The 16,738-nt window shown below is 41.2% G+C and overlaps 2 protein-coding genes across 4 annotated transcripts in view; one reads left to right on the top strand and one right to left on the bottom strand.

Annotated features, from left to right (window-relative positions):
• Positions 1 to 1,715: 1,715 nt before the first annotated feature.
• On the bottom strand, positions 1,716 to 8,491 carry LOC138947603 (transmembrane protein 169-like). Its single transcript, XM_070319111.1, has 2 exons — positions 8,104 to 8,491; positions 1,716 to 7,479 (listed from the first exon to the last, which is right to left on the bottom strand). Exon 2 carries the CDS (start codon positions 7,365 to 7,367, stop codon positions 6,726 to 6,728), a length of 642 nt encoding a protein of 213 aa, XP_070175212.1. The 5' UTR covers positions 7,368 to 7,479; positions 8,104 to 8,491; the 3' UTR covers positions 1,716 to 6,725.
• Positions 8,492 to 10,803: 2,312 nt separating this feature from the next.
• Positions 10,804 to 16,738, top strand: part of LOC138947599 (TBC1 domain family member 5-like) — a 73,875-nt gene continuing 67,940 nt past the window's right edge. For 2 of the 3 annotated variants that reach the window (XM_070319105.1, XM_070319102.1), the window contains exon 1: positions 10,805 to 11,032. The gene's annotated coding sequence lies outside the window, so the exon portion shown is untranslated. Of the gene's footprint in view, positions 11,033 to 16,738 lie in introns of all 3 variants that reach the window. The other variant, XM_070319103.1, reaches the window with a different exon arrangement.

Here is a 16,738-nt window from a genome sequence, read left to right as displayed (position 1 = left end):
CTAAGAAAGAGAGAGAGAGAGACTAACAAAGAGAGAGAGGGAGACTAAGAAAGAGAGAGAGAGAGACTAAGAAAGAGAGAGACTAAGAAAGAGAGAGAGAGACTAAGAAAGAGAGAGAGAGAGTCTAAGAAAGAGAGTGAGAGACTAAGAAAGAGAGAGAGAGAGACTAAGAAAGAAAGAGAGAGAGACTAAGAAAGAGAGAGAGACTAAGAAAGAGAGAGAGACTAAGAAAGAGAGAGAGAGACTAAGAAAGAGAGAGAGAGAGAGAGATACTATGAAAGAGAGAGAGAGACTAAGAAAGATAGAGAGAGAGAGACAAATAAAGAGAGAGAGAAATAAAGAGAGAGAGAGAGAGACTAAGAAAGAGAGAGAGAGAGACTAAGAAAGAGAGAGAGACTAAGAAAGAGAGAGAAAGAGACTAAGAAAGAGAGAGGGAGACTAAGAAAGAGAGAGAGACTAAGAAAGAGAGAGAGAGAGACTAAGAAAGAGAGAGAGATTAAGAAAAAGAGAGAGAGAGACTAAGAAAGAGAGAAAGAGAGACTAAAAAAGAGAGAGAGAGACTAAGAAAGAGAGAGAGAGACTAAGAGAGAGAAAGAGAGACTAAGAAAGAGAGAGAGACTAAGAGAGAGAGAGAGAGGGACTAAGAAAGAGAGAGAGAGACTAAGAGAGAGAGAGAGAGAGACTAAGAAAGAGAGAGAGAGACTAAGAAAGAGAGAGAGAGAGAGACTAAAAAAAAAGAGAGAGAGACTAAGAAAGAGAGAGAAAGAGAGACTAAGAGAGAGAAAGAGAGACTAAGAAAGAGAGAGAGACTAAGAGAGAGAGAGAGAGAGAGAGAGACTAAGAAAGAGAGAGAGAGACTAAGAAAGAGAGAGAGAGAGACTAAGAAAGAGAGAGAGAGAGACTAAGAAAGAGAGAGAGAGAGAGACTAAGAAAGAGAGAGAGACTAAGAAAGAGAGAGAGAGAGACTAAGAAAGAGAGAGAGAGAGACTAAGAAAGAGAGAGAGAGAGACTAAGAAAGAGAGAGAGAGAGAGACTAAGAAAGAGAGAGAGAGACTAAGAAAGAGCTAGAGAGAGAGAGAGAGACTAAGAAATAGAGAGAGAGACTAAGAAAGAGAGAGAGCGAGAGACTAAGAAAGAAAGAGAGAGAGACTAAGAGAGAGAGAGACTAAGAAAGAGAGAGAGAGAGACTAAGAAAGAGAGAGAGAGAGACTAAGAAAGAGAGACAGAGAGAGAGAGACTAAGAGAGAGAGACAGAGAGAGAGACTAAGAGAGAGAGACAGAAAGAGAGACAGAGAGAGAGACAGACAGAGAGAGAGACAGACAGAGACAGACAGTCAGATAGACGGATAGACAGACAGAGAGTCTCTTGGAGACAAACAGGCAGACAGACACTGTTCCGCCGCTTTGGTAATTATGGGTGTAGCAGAACCCGCGCCGTCGGCAGAGGGATAGTTACAATCACTACTACTCTTTAAAAGTATGGGTATGTGTGAACCCGCGCCATCGGTAGTGTTTATGTAAATTATCATAATCAATTAATTCTGATGTTTTGTCATGTACACACTAAAAATTTGCAGACAGAGAGCAAATTAGGTGTGTGAGAGATACTTAAAATTTCAAAACGATACCTTTTATGGTTCCAGAGTTACAATGATTTTAGTGTGTCTCTGGGTACAGGTGAACCCAGGAAGCACGGCAAAGGTTAAGCCAAGGCACAAGGAGCTATTTCGCCCAATTTATTTCAGTTCGCACAAAACCATATACATAACAAAGCACCAGACTACATGCATTTAGTCAAATGTAATCAAAATAAGATAATTAGTAAGTACCTGACATTCAGTCTTGAAAAAATTCACAGCCTTAATTAAAAATGCATTCATTCAAGCACATTCACAGTTTGACATTGTTTTTAAATACTCAGCAAAAAGCCTACATGTCTCCACAGGGCATGCGAAGTGTATACCATCACATCGATTACAAATCTTTAAAAATCCATTTAATTTGTTTTAATTCTCACATACAGAAAGTTCAACAAGAAGAACAAAACCTAATGTCCCCTTCCATCTGGCTCAATTTTTGTTGTTACATACTGATAGTGACACAGGATGAGTAAGGCATTCAGTCATAGAATTTAAGGCTAATCAATAGAAAACTCTTGGCATGAGAGAAGCTAAGAAATTTGCTACCTCAATAAAATCCTTGAGCCACTTTGGTGTTGGATGCGATATCACAGATGCCATTTCCAATGAGAGTAATCATAATTCAGTGAAAAAGTCCCCACTTTCTGCAGCAAGGTTGTTGTTTCATGGTTTTATGTTCAAGTGGAGGAATGCTTATATGGCTTAGTTTTGAAAGCCTGGATTGGTGTTGGATGGTTAAGACACTTAGGAAGGTATGTGTATCTTAAAATGCTTGTGACAAGGCATAATCGCTGTTCAGACAGAATAAAATACATGTACAAGGTGGTTGTTTTTTGTGGCTATTGTGTGAGTTTTGAACTTAATGAAGAAGTCATTCATTTAAAAAACTGTTCTGCATTTAGTTCTGGAACAAAAAGAAGTAAGCTAGGGATGGTTTGGTTAGAGCACATGTGTGTTTTTGTCAGTGTGTGTTTTGCTTGGTTTGCTTGCCCAGGGTCACAGACATTCATACCCCTGCTACACAATGAGAAAAACATAGGCAGGGAACTAAGGTGTACAACATCTTAAACTAAAGCTGCCATTGACCGCAAGGGTGATTGCAAAAGCAATAGAACGTATGCTTATGTCCTTACAATGGTGCAAAAGTGAACACACCACATGGAAAAAGTAATCACATTATCATTCACTGACATACAAGTATCATTCACTGACATACACATACAATCATGATGTTACATGAAATATCACCTCAAATTCCCACTCAGACTTGCATTATTTTTTGTTTTTCTGGTGACAACACAAGAACCTAGCTGGTCACATACCAGTTTGAGAATATAAATTAGACTGCTGAAATCCAGTTCTGGTTGTAAGTCAACCAGTATCAAAGATATACTTAACAAACACAAAAAAACGGGGCAAAGCTTGCACTGATAATAATGTATGAATAATTTAGTCATACGGTAGAGCCGGTGTCACGAACTGAAAACTCTGCCTGAACAATCCTTCTCATTGCGGTCAATGCGCTAACATGGGGAGATTAATCAGGTCGTAAACAACCTAACCCATACCCTAACCCATGGTTCGATCGGTCAAAGGGTCGCATTTTTTAAGTCCGAGATTGGCGCATGCGCATTGACCGCAATGAGAAGGATTGTTCAGCAGAGGTTTCAGTTGGTGACATGGTGCTGCATGAACAATGATACATGCGTACAGTGCATGCAAAAGAACAAAATTATCTCCCTTGCATGCCCACACAAAATTAATAATTATTGTGTAGACTTAGCAGTATAACACATTCTGTCGGTCTCTCTCTCTCTCCTTTCAACTCTGGCAGAAACAAGAAGCACTAACTGTTCACTATGAAAAATGTAAGCAACTGAGAAAATAAACAAATATGCCGCTTGAGAAATTCTAGCACACTACTGCAAGAATGCAAAAATCAACCGTGTTTCCTGAACTGGCATTTATTCATAAACCCTGTAATCCATCAAAAAGTATATCATGATATCATGAATGATCTCAAAATCAAATGTAAGTGCTTAGAGTCAAGACAACATTCCATAATACAGGGACCAAAACACCATGCAAAAAAACAAAAAAAACACGTAAGAACTAAAACCACACACATTTAAAAAAATGTCTACCTCCAATGCAAGAAGTCCTCAATTAAAGGCAGGTGAAAAACAGATCTAAACTGGTCTTCCAGTAACATCAGACCTAGATCAATCAAACAAGAGCCAAGAAACGAAGCATCTATCGACATAGCAAATCACTTAAAACAGGTCACCTGTTTTATTTATTAAGAAATTGATTTTTTCAGTGATTCTAAAAAACCGTAACATTACAAGATCAATAATATATACACTGTAAAAAAAAAAAATGTATACTGTAATGAACACAGGTTGCACACATAGTCTAGATGTACCCAGCTACAGTTTCCACACAGGGATTTACGCAGATAAACTGTGCAATGGTAGCGCTTGCGTAATTTAAGGTGCACACATCTGCAACACCATGAAATACTCAACCCTGTACGTTGTAATCAGATGAAGAAAAAAGGTTCAGTGGCAACATTTAATTATGGTCCAAACATGAGTAAGTACAACTACACGGCGTTATGTCACCTAATCCATCAAAACTAACAGATGCTCCCCTTATTTTCATCATAAAAATAGCAACATAGATTGTACATTCTAAACCATAGCTAGCTAAGCTTGCATTGATCATGTGCATGCACTCTTAAAAATGTCAGCAAAGAGCTACACGTGTAGTGAACTTGAACTGTGTAAAAGACAACTTACAATTGCTTAGAGCATAAACCAGTCTATTGTCATTATGAATTTTTAAATTCGTAACATTATTAACTACTACATTGTAATAGCTTGTGTATGATTCATTTATATTTGGCTATGCAACTGAAACTCATCAAAGCATTATTCACTTTTCTCAAAAAGAAAGCCAAGGCCAAAAAAAAAAATAGGTCTGTTTACGGTAACCCGACCGACCCTAGTTTTTAGACCCGACCCTAATCTTTTTTTGGGATTGTCTGAAAAAAAAGAAGAAAAAAACCGCATCCAAAATAGAGCTGTTTGCGTTCAAACAGCAGACGACAGAAGGGAGGTAAGCTCAAAGTACTGTTTATAGTTATGTTGGGCAAAAACAGGGATTGATGAGAAGAAATGAACTGTGAAACATCATACTTTTCATAGAGAGGGGAGAAAAAAAAAATTAAAAAAAATAAATAAAAAAAAAGCCGACCTACCGACCCTATTTTTTCACCCTATGTTACCGTAAACAGACCTTTTTTTTTTTTTGGCCTAAGAACCTTACTCTTCTTAACACTTTCTAACCCACCTATGTTGACCAAGGTTTTTTGGGCCGAGACCAGCTGTAATGCAGCAGGTCACTCAGAGTTGTAGTAACTGTGTATCAACAAGCTTGAATGCAGGCGTTAGATCGACATTACAGTGAGCGACTGAAGCTAACAGTCTGAGTGGATATATCCGTACCTGGTCAGATACAGCCATATGAGTGGGTACGGATATATATCCGTACCTGAGAGACAATGAGTTAAATCACACCTGCATTAGTAAACCAAAAACCAGACATACAAAATATCATCTGACACCTTTACTTGGTAAAATATGTAGCGCTTCATGTGGGGACTAAATCTTTGTTTCAACAAGAAGAGCAAACGCTCGATCGAGTCACTTTCGCAGTTCTGAATATTATATGAGGCATCAGATGGACAGGAAGAAATTGCTATTCACAACACAATGCATACCTGAAGAATTCAAGACATACCTGTGACCTTGAAAAAGGTCAAAGGTCACCAAAGCAGACGTCAAAGTGTAGAGGTCACTGGGAGTCACGTTCACATAAAATTTGAGCCCGGTCACTTTTATAGTTTCCGAGAAAAGCCCAACGTTAAGTTGTGTGTTGCCGAACAGAAAAGGCTAGTTATCTCCCTTGTTTTTCTGATAACGTTCGTAAAAGGCTACAGATGTAAATACTTTGATGTAAAGAATAATCCTACAAAGTTTCAATCACATCCGATGAACTTTGTCAAAGATATAAAATGTCTAATTTTTCCTTTGACGCTGACCTGTGACCTTGAAAAAGGTCAAAGGTCAACGAAACCATCGTTAAAGTGTAGAGGTCATTGGAGGTCACGACTAAACAAAATATGAGCCCGATCGCTTTGATAGTTTCCGAGAAAAGTCCAACGTTAAGGTGGTGTCTACGGACGGCCGGCCGGACGGCCGGCCGGACAGACGGCCGGCCGGACGGCCGGCCGGACGGCCGGCCGGACAGACTAACACTGACCGATTACATAGAGTCACTTTTTCTCAAGTGACTCAAAAATGAGAGGGTCACTGGATGTACCCGGTAATTGGTACAGTGGAGCTCCCCTCTTAAGAGCCCCCCCACCCATTCAAGAACTTGCTTTCTCAAGGTGGTCTCGTCGTATGTAAATAAAAAATACTTCCATTTTAACTAAAGACTACCTCCTGTTAAAGACCTGATGTTCTCAGATTTTTGGAGGTCTTAAAAGGGTGTTTTATTCACTTTCGCTGTATACAATCATTTCACACACAAAAAATGGGCGGGAATGTAGCTCAGTCGGTAGCGTGCTGGATTTGTATCCAGTTGGCCGCTGTCAGCGTGAGTTCGTCCCCGCGTTCGGCGAGAGATTTATTTCTCAGAGTCAACTTTGTGTGCAGACTCTCCTCAGTGTCCGAACACCCCCGTGTGTACACGCAAGCACAAGACCAAGTGCGCACGAAAAAGATCCTGTAATCCATGTCAGAGTTCGGTGGGTTATAGAAACACAAAAATACCCAGCATGCTTCCTCCGAAAGCGGCATATGGCTGCCTAAATGGCGGGGTAAAAACGGTCATACACGTAAAAGCCGTGGGAGTTTCAGCCAATGAACGAACAAACAAACAAACACAAAAAAAACCACATATACAACGATAAAAGGGGGTTCCACTGTAACACCTTGTGGTTAAAAAACTTTATGGCACTCTTAAATCAATCAGTGCCACCAGTGTTTCTTTAAAACCCCTGCTTGTCTAATTGCATCAACTTCGGTCAGGAAAATTCTCGTCTTCGTCCAACACAACAATCTCATAAGGACAGCACTGAGACAGACCAACGGCACAGCAAAACCACGCGTAGAACCCTTTTTCAAAGTCACGAATCTGGAGAAGCCACGATTCCAAAACCCACGAAATCTGCACCACGGAAGCATACAGTCCAATCCCCAACGCCGTAAGCGAAGCCCAGAATGGAAAGCTGAGAATGAGCAAAGGACACACGGATACTTTGTGCCAGATAGTCTTCTCGTCGCTGAAGTACACGTAGAAGTTGTACCAAGTCATTGCACTGTAGTAAAAGGACACACACAGGGAAGACAGAAACGCCAGCGGCACAAACAGAACCGATAGCAGCGTCACATGAGGTCCTTGATCGGACCCGCAGGAACATTTACGGTCTGTGCTGGCATCTCGGCTCGTCAGACGTCGAAACTCAATGTCTGTTAGTTCCAGCTCGACGTCTACGGGTGATCCGACCTGGTTGCCACGTTTGACAGTTCCCGACATGGTGAGTGTGTGCTGCCCTGGGTTGCTGGGAGGTCTCCGTTTTGCCAGGGGTCGCGTCAGTTCCATCCATTCCGCTTTGTTGGCCTCTGACCCAGTTGGCTGTGGACCAGACTCCACCATGGTCTTCCTCTTCTTGTTGATCACACGTCTATACTGTCAGACCGGACAGCGAGACAAATCCACCATGGTCAAGTGATGTTGTTTTCCTCTGCACTCAGGTTTTGCTTTTGACCTGCACACATAATTAAAAAGGTCAAATAAATTATGACTACGAGTATAAGGCTGGATACATTCTGATACTCATAATTAATATATATATATATTCTATGCAGCAAATTAAGTTGACAGTAAATAACTAAATTTGTCTGTTTTGCAATATTTTGGCTAAATCGTGAAAATGTGAAGTGAAATCACTTAAAGCACCAAGATATTCAGATGGAATTTATGTTGCACAGCTAGTGTACGTACAATACTTTACTGACAGCTCTGAGTGCATACATGTATGCGTGTGTGTGTCTACCTACACTACAGATGTGTGTGTGTGTGTGTGAGAGAGAGGTTGTAAATGCACATAAAGATGTGTGTGTGTATTTGAGCCATAGAATAGATAGAATGATAGATATACTGCAAACAAGTGGCGCTGTGATAAACAATTAAGTCATTGATTGAGCATGAGTATGTGTCAACACACACACACGCACCAGTTGACACATATATATGTGTCACAGCTATACTTATCTAGAGCCTTAGCACCAAATCATGCCACATTGCCTCAATAATACGTTCTACACAACCCAGTACACAAACACCAGTCACTCGCAATCATGCACATGTACAAAGAACAAGACAGGCGTACCTTATTATACCAGCTAAATCAATGTGAACCTGTCACTTCACCACAATAGTATATTCTTGTCAGGGGGCAGCCAGCCAGTTGTTATATTTACATGTATAACCATATCAATTAGGTACCCCTGAGCACAGATGTCCTTCAATGCATGTTTTGTCAAGAAAAACACATTTGGAAGTTATACGCACGGCGCTGTGTGATCTTGTTTACTGATGAGCAAACTTTGTTTTGGTCTAGCTGAAACACTTAAGGCTATGCCAATGTGTGCAAAATGTACAGCATTGTTCGATAAAGTAGAATCTGAACAATAAAACTGGTCATAAAATGTAAGGAAATAACATAGAATGTGTCGTACATATTCATTCATAATAAATAGGCCCCTCGGATTCCCGCACAATGACGTGCGCATACGCTTGAGACCTTCAATACATTATGATGGATAAGCATACGGACTCGAACAGAGAAATTACTTCTCGCTTGCCTCAGATTGGAGTGACAACAAAATGCAATCTCTGAAGTAGCTCAAAGACAAAAGTCTGCAAATTTTGCATAGCGGTGAAACTGTTATCTGATTCTTTCTTAAAAAAAAAAGGTTTATGACCACCCCCCCCCCCCCACCCACCCCCCCCCCCCCCCCCCAATATGCAGACAAAAGATGTTATTCCCCATAATTATGTGCGTGTTATTTTTCTGTTACAAAACGGTTAACAAATCTGATGCTTGGCCTGGAATAACAATCCCACAAAATAGTAAAACTACATGTTTATCAAAAAATAGTTGGGTAGCGACTGATTTTTTTCCACAGTGTCTGTCACAGTTTTTGTGGGGTTTCAGTGTGGCTTTTCCTTGCAAACATTGAGTCAAGCTACACATGACTTCTCCGCACCTGATCGCTCGATCTGTGCACTGAGGGAAGCGATCCGGCACTGACATCTGCAATGGGCCAATCAGTTGTCAACTCCAAGTGCCGCCGCTTACCGTAGCGGCTTTTCAAGTGATCGAAGGATATCATTATGTCAAGTTGCAGGGGCGGATCAGTTCATTTTATGGGGGGGGGGGGGGGGGTCGAAAAGTATATTGTGAAGATAAGAGTGTGAAGGCGCCGCGCCGAGCCGACGCGCGAAGCGCCTAGCTTGCTAGGGGGGTCCGGGGGCATGCCCCCCCGGAAAATTTTGAAAAAAGGAAGCAAAATGGTGCAATCTGGTGCATTCTGAGGATGATCATTACCAGTTTGAGGCAGCAGATTTTGTCACTGATTAATACCCCAAAAATTGAAACTCAACCCAAAAATTTTATTTTTGGGCTGGGGGGGGGGGGGGGGGGGGGTCCGGAAACCCCAGAACCCCCCCCCCCCCCCCCGCCCCTGAGTTGAGCAGACAGTGCAGAAAGCACACATATCGGAGCTCGTCATCACTGGCTGGGATGACAGTCGTTTGCATGATTTCACTTGCACAGATCATCGCCGCGTGCCCAGACTACACGCGTTCGCTAGTGATTGGCCGTGATATCACGTGAGTGTAGCTTGACTGACTGAATGTTTCAATGGAAAAACAGGTAAAAACAAGGGAAAGCAACTCTGCCACAACCCATACAAACTTGACAGAGGTATTTCCGAACATTGTCTATATTACGGAATTATGCTTTAAAAATAAATGATTACATAATCATATTGATTTTTGGCACATGTTTACTAATGGAACAGGGTTAGTTATCAAATAGTAAATTAAAATGCTTCTTGGCCGTGCTTGGTTACTTTGCTACACAAATAGACCGCAGCTGGCAGTTTGCACTTTGCAAAACCGTCGACATCGACGTTGTTAAGAACTTGAGAGAAAAAAATGACAGTGAAAAACGATCACCTGTTGCAATCTGTGCTGTATTAATTTGTCTACATGCAGCTACTGGGAGGACGTCAGCCGGCTTTGTTTATCTCACACAAACTTAATACTGACTATTCCCCTCCCCTTCAAAGTGTTGCTGATCCAGCTTGCCGGGACCATGCACGTATCACACCCCCCCCCCCCCCCTTGGATTCTAATTCAGCTGTGGGGAGAAATGGTATTTTGACTTTGAAATTAGTTTCAACTAAAAAATATTTCTTTTTTTTACGCAAGGGACGTAACCGCTCGGTGCGTTTTCGAATAAATCGAATTTGGAGTACTCGTACAATCGATCGAATTACATCACACATCTGCTCAGTTGCAAGAGTCGTGACATACTTTTCTCCCTCAAGATACAGCTTGAAATTGGCGGAGAAACATTCAGTCTGAAGTCTGTTGTTGTTTTCACCTTATGTCGATGTACATTTCCTGAACATGTAAAATATGAATAAACATTGCTTAAACCAAGTTTGGCTGACGCCTGGCTGACGTCCTCCCGATAGCTTCATGTTATTTGTCTGGGGACCAGTGTGGGTAAACCTGATGACAAAACATTATTCAACATTCTCAACACGTCCTTTTAGTAAGCTGTATTCGCACCGGGTAAAGTGATCTAAGATTATGAATCGAATATGCACAAGATACAAAAGCGAATTACAGAATCTTCCTTTTTTCAAAGTGTCCACTCCATTCACTCTACAGGTCCACGCGCGATCCACTATTCGAATCCAAACAGGAAGCTTTCCACTTTCGATCTCTCACTTCCGCCGATGAGAGAAGTGACCCCCATCCGTTGAACTTTCCCGACTAAAATATTTCATTGCATATTTCTTGAGCGTTTTATAATGCGCACAGTCCCCCATCGTAACCCCTATGAGATGCTGTGATCAAAGTCACTCACGTTCGCCTGTCACGCCACGCAAACAACAGAAATGACACGGACATATGTTTGATCACGTGACATTTATGTTCATGTGACACATCGTTTATGATGTCGCTCTCGGCTTGCAGATCTTGTTGTTACCGCGTTGAAGGTTCCAGCAGTTGCTTGCACTGTAAGTATTTTGAGCTCTTCAATGCTTGTAAGATGTGTGTTTAGTGTGCGTACGCCAGTAAGACGACAATTTTAATTTGGGCATTGTTTTGTAGATAGGGATTATTGAACATGTACATCGGTGTTGATAAACTTAGCACTTTTGTGACTATAGACCAAACGTAGGTCTACCGGCCCGGCTACATAATACTTTGTGTTCCCAAGTGCTTTGCCATGCCATTCATTGATTCGTTGTATTTGTAATCGGATTTTTATACAATTATAAGGGTAGCTTAAATTGTTGGATTTGTTTCTATGATATTACAAATATCAACCTGAGCTCTTCAACATGAATAGAGAATTTGACCACTTTGAACAATTTTTGATAGGACAAAATGCACACACAAATGCACACATTTAGAGACACACACACACATGTGCAGATATTATTGTTGTTGTTATTTTTTTCAAACAAACAGTAACATTTAAAAAAACTATAAAAAAAACCCACCTAAAAGTACTTGTAAGTTGTATGGCGCGCGGCATTGTCCGAGGGAATGGAACTTCAATCAGACAATGACCGCGCTTGGCATAAAACGATAGGACATCTGAGTTCTGACTGTGTGTGGTTACATGAATTGCACATCTGCACCAGTTAATCATACTACAGTTCAGGCGCAGTCACAGCACGCTGCGATGGCGCAGTGTTCGCACGTGCCAGTAGGAGGAGTGGCTTAGCTGGCCGTTTGTGCAGCAACCATGTCGGTATCAATTAAGCTCCACCGCCGCTTTGGTCCCAGTGTGTTATTTTGACCTGCCATGCTGCGGTCAAGAACTTTCCCACCGTCGGTAGCAGACTATCAAGTTTCCAAACGCTGACAACTCCGAAGACTCTGGAGAGAATTTCTCTCTGCAGGGCTGCAGAGGTTTGATGTACAGATTTCCCTGTGTCACTGCTCAAACCAGGCCCGTTTTTATATTTAGTCAAGTTTTGACTAAATATTTTAACATCGAGGGGGAATCGAAACGAGGGTCGTGGTGTATGTGCGTGTGTGTGTGTGTCTGTGTGTCTGTGTGTGTGTGTGTGTAGAGCGATTCAGACTAAACTACTGGACCGATCTTTATGAAATTTGACATGAGAGTTCCTGGGTATGAAATCCCCGAACGTTTTTGGCTCACGTAAGTGTAGCCTATGCGATCGTAACTTTGTCTGTCTGTGCGTGCGTGCGTGCGTGCGTCTGTGCGTGTGTATGTCTGTGGTAGAAACTCTAACATTTGAAGACGTCACCTTACATTGACGTCACATTATGACGTCACGCGAAGGAAGTACTGAAAGTCTCGGTCATTATTATTTTGAGCGCGCCGAGACTGGTTGGCAGTCGTGTCCTTGTAAGTAGGCTACATACAGACAGGCAGATCTAGATCTAGTGTCTCGCTTTCTTGCACAGTTTCACCTATGCTCTTTCTGTGTGTGTGTGTGTGTGTGTGTGTGTGTGTGTGTGTGTGTGTGTGTGTGTGTGTGTGTGTGTGTGTGTGTGTGTGTGTGTGTGTGTGTGTGTGTGTGTGTGTGTGACGGAGTGATTGAGTTTGTGTTACTGTTTGTCGATTTCTTACGTGAGCCTTGATGGCTTCGCCTCTTGTTTTCATTTTTTTGATAAATGTCTTTGATGACGTCATATCCGGCTTTTCGTGAAAGTTGAGGCGGCACTGTCACGCCCTCATTTTTCAACCAAATTGGTTGAAATTTTGGTCAAGTAATCTTCGACGAAGCCCGGGGTTCGGTATTGCATTTCAGCTTGGTGGCTTAAAAATTAATTAATGACTTTGGTCATTAAAAATCTGAAAATTGTAAAAAAAAATAAAAATTTATAAAACGATCCAAATTTACGTTTATCTTATTCTCCATCATTTGCTGATTCCAAAAACATATAAATATGTTATATTCGGATTAAAAACAAGCTCTGAAAATTAAATATATAAAAATTATTATCAAAATTAAATTGTCCAAATCAATTTAAAAACACTTTCATCTTATTCCTTGTCGGTTCCTGATTCCAAAAACATATAGATATGATATGTTTGGATTAAAAACAAGCTCAGAAAGTTAAAACAAAGAGAGGTACAGAAAAGCGTGCTATCCTTCTTAGCGCAACTACTACCCCGCTCTTCTTGTCAATTTCACTGCCTTTGTCATGAGCGGTGGACTGACGATGCTACGAGTATACGGTCTTGCTGAAAAATGGCATTGCGTTCAGTTTCATTCTGTGAGTTCGACAGCTACTTGACTAAATATTGTATTTTCGCCTTACGCGACTAGTTTTACATTTAGTCAAGTTTTGACTAAATGTTTTAACATAGAGGGCGAATCGAGACGAGGGTCATGTGTGTGTGTGTGTGTGTGTGTCTGTCTGTGCGTGTGTGTGTGTGTGTGTGTGTAGAGCGATTCAGACCAAACTACTGGACTGATCTTTAAAGAAATTTGACATGAGAGTTCCTGGGAATGATATCCCTGGATGTTTTTTTCTTTTTTTCGATATTTATACCTTTGATGACGTCATATCCGGCTTTTTGTAAAAGTTGGGGCGGCACTGTCACACCCTCATTTTTCAATCAAATTGATTGAAATTTTGGCAAATCAATCTTCGACGAAGGCCGGACTTCGGTATTGCATTTCAGCTTGGTGGCTTAAAAATTAATTTATGACTTTGGTCATCAAAAATCTGAAAATTTAAAAAAATAAATAAAAATTTATAAAACGATCCAAATTTACGTTCATCTTATTCTTCATCATTTTCTGATTCCAAAAACATATAAATATGTTATATTTGGATTAAAAACAAGCTCTGAAAATTAAAAATATAAAAATTATGATCAAAATTAATTTTTCGAAATCAATTTAAAAACACTTTCATCTTATTCCTTGTCGGTTCCTGATTCCAAAAACATATAGATATGATATGTTTGGATTAAAAACACGCTCAGAAAGTTAAAACGAAGAGAGGTACAGAAAAGCGTGCTATCCTTCTCAGCGCAACTACTACCCCGCTCTTCTTGTCAATTTCACTGCCTTTGCCACGATCGGTGGACTCACGATGCTACCCGAGTATACGGTCTTACTGAAAAATTGTATTGCGTTCAGGTTCATTCTGTGAGTTCGACAGCTTGACTAAATGTTGTATTTTCGCCTTACGCGACTTGTTTTACATTTGGTCAAGGTTTGACTAAATGTTTTAACATAGAGGGGGAATCGAGACGAGGGTCGTGGTGTGTGTGTGTCTGTCTGTCTGTCTGTCTGTGCGTGTGTGTGTAGAACGATTCATACCAAACTACTGGACCGATCTTTATGAAATTTGACATGAGAGTTCCTGGGAATGATATCCCCGAACAGAAATAATTCCTGCCAAATGGCTAATACCCCAATTAAGCTATCTTTTAAGTTTGAATAAAGACCTTGGGTGGCAGGGTGGTGAACCACTGTACTTGAAGGGAAAGTTTGTGTGCGCGCCTGTGTGTGTTTTTAATCTAAGACAAATGTTGCCAATGTTTTAACAGAGTGACGTTAAATAAACGATTTTATCATATCATCAACTCTTGCCGTATCTACCATCAGACCACTGATGAGACACATTAGTGTCGAAACACCTGTCTGGTCATGGTCACAGTAGTAAAACAATGGTTCTCCTCTGGACTAGATTTCTCTGTTGATACTCTCTCCCCTGGGGTAGTAAGCTTAGATTCTCTTTGAAATCTCAACTGTGAAGGGACACACATTTTTGTTCTCTCTCTCTTTTGCTCTGCTGAGAGATTTTAACAAATCCCAGTAGAAAGTCTCTGCTGACTTTCAATTGTTTTTTTCATAACTTCTGATATTTTATGACCGATGTCCGACGCCTAACGACATCCCTGGGCAAGAAATACAAATATTGCAGGAAAACACTACTATTATACTGATTAGGACCAGAAACAGTGCACTTGCACTAAGTTACAGTAATAGGCCTGTCATCTGTCATTTCAACAGAAAAAGTAGAAAAAAAATATAGTGATGTCTTCTATGTTGTGAAATTACGCTGAGTAAAATTGTATACTGTGGAAGGATGGTATTTAAAAAATAATTTATTATAATGTGAATGACTATGAGTATGTAAAGATCGAGTCCAGGTTCTTAAATGAGACAGAGGTCCGGATGGTCCAAAGGTGGGGATGGGTGTGTGCAGAAGGGGGGTGGGGGGGGGGGGGGGGATAATGTGAGGGAAGTGTGAGACTGAAATGTTGCTAGGATTTAATTTTCTGTGAGAATTTGCTGAAATGGTCTTGAAAGTTTTGGCAATTTCCCAAGTTTCAAGCCGTTCTCAGGTGTCGCCTTTTCTCAAGTGTGAGAAATAAAAAGTTTTTGACATTTTGAAAGAAGTTTAGCTGACCGCTGACACCAATTGACATGCCTGGGTCGGCAGTGTACTTAAAATATGCATCTAAACAGGGAGGATTTTAATTAATGTTGACATTAAACCCCTCCGTGGGATTTCCATAAAACCCCTCTCTGGTAAAGGTACATTGTACTATTAAGTTCCCTCTTTTTATCTGCTTATTTATGATAGTTGATACATTGTAAAATAATAACTCTTAGAGTTAGACGCGTTGAGAAGTTTGTAAGAACACAATCAAGTGTGTCGTTGCCCAGAAGGGAACACACCCGATTTAACTGCAAATGGTCCATTGGAGGAAAGAATTTGCAGATATCTGTTGACCATTCGTTGCATTTTTGTTTTTTGCTCACAAGCAAGACAAACGTGAGCTATAAATCGCTGCAAGTGATGACCAAATGTTCAGGTTTTCTTCAGATCAATAATTGTTCACTCCACTGCCTGTAGCGCATTGGTCTAGTGGATAAGATGCTGGCCTCGAGCGTAAGGTCATGTATTCGAATCCCAGCTGCACCTGGTTGGTTAAGGGTGGAGATTTTTCCAATCTGAATCTGCCAGGTCAACTTATGTACAGACATGCTAGAGCCTTATCCCCCTTCGTGTGTAAACGCAAGCACAAGGCCAATTGCGCACGGAAAAGATCCTGTAATCCATGTCACAGTTTAGTGGGTTAAAGAAATTAACACGGAAATACTAAGCATGCATTCCCTGAAGCGGTGTATAGTGGCCGGCTGGTGTAAACACGGTCATACATGTACATGCACAGTTTCTGATAATATCGAAAAATATTCAGAAAAGTACTGTTAAACTGCATACTTGTTTCATGAAGGAAAAGAAGACTGGCAGCATCGTATTTCATGCACATAGACACACACACACACACACTCGCACACAGACAGGCAGACGCACATACACACACACACACACACACACAAAACGTGACCCCGCCCCCCTCCAATGCAGGAATGACGTGTGTACACGAGATTTAGATCCCTCCAGAGCATCCATTCACGAGCAGTACGTGCCAGACTGAATAATGTTCGGAACACAGTGGCATGGGAGTGGGAGAGTAGAGAGATCGAGGCCAGCGCTTTGAGGCAGAAAGGACAGGGAAATACTTGGAGAGGAGATTTGGAATTGGATAGGCAGAGCTAGAGATGTCTCATGCCTTGCGATGAGTCATATCCCTGTGACCCCAAAGACCTGTGACTGGCTCGACTGGGCCTCTCCCTTTGCCTTGGAACCTGGCTTGTCCTCGTTTTGCCCCCCCCCCCCCCCACTCCTTCCTCCTTATTTGCTGTATCTTC

The sequence above is a fragment of the Littorina saxatilis genome, linkage group LG14 (assembly GCF_037325665.1).
Source record: "Littorina saxatilis isolate snail1 linkage group LG14, US_GU_Lsax_2.0, whole genome shotgun sequence".
NCBI lineage: Eukaryota > Metazoa > Mollusca > Gastropoda > Littorinimorpha > Littorinidae > Littorina > Littorina saxatilis.
The sequence above is the reverse complement of the archived record's forward strand: the minus strand, read 5'-3'. Positions and strand labels throughout refer to the sequence as shown.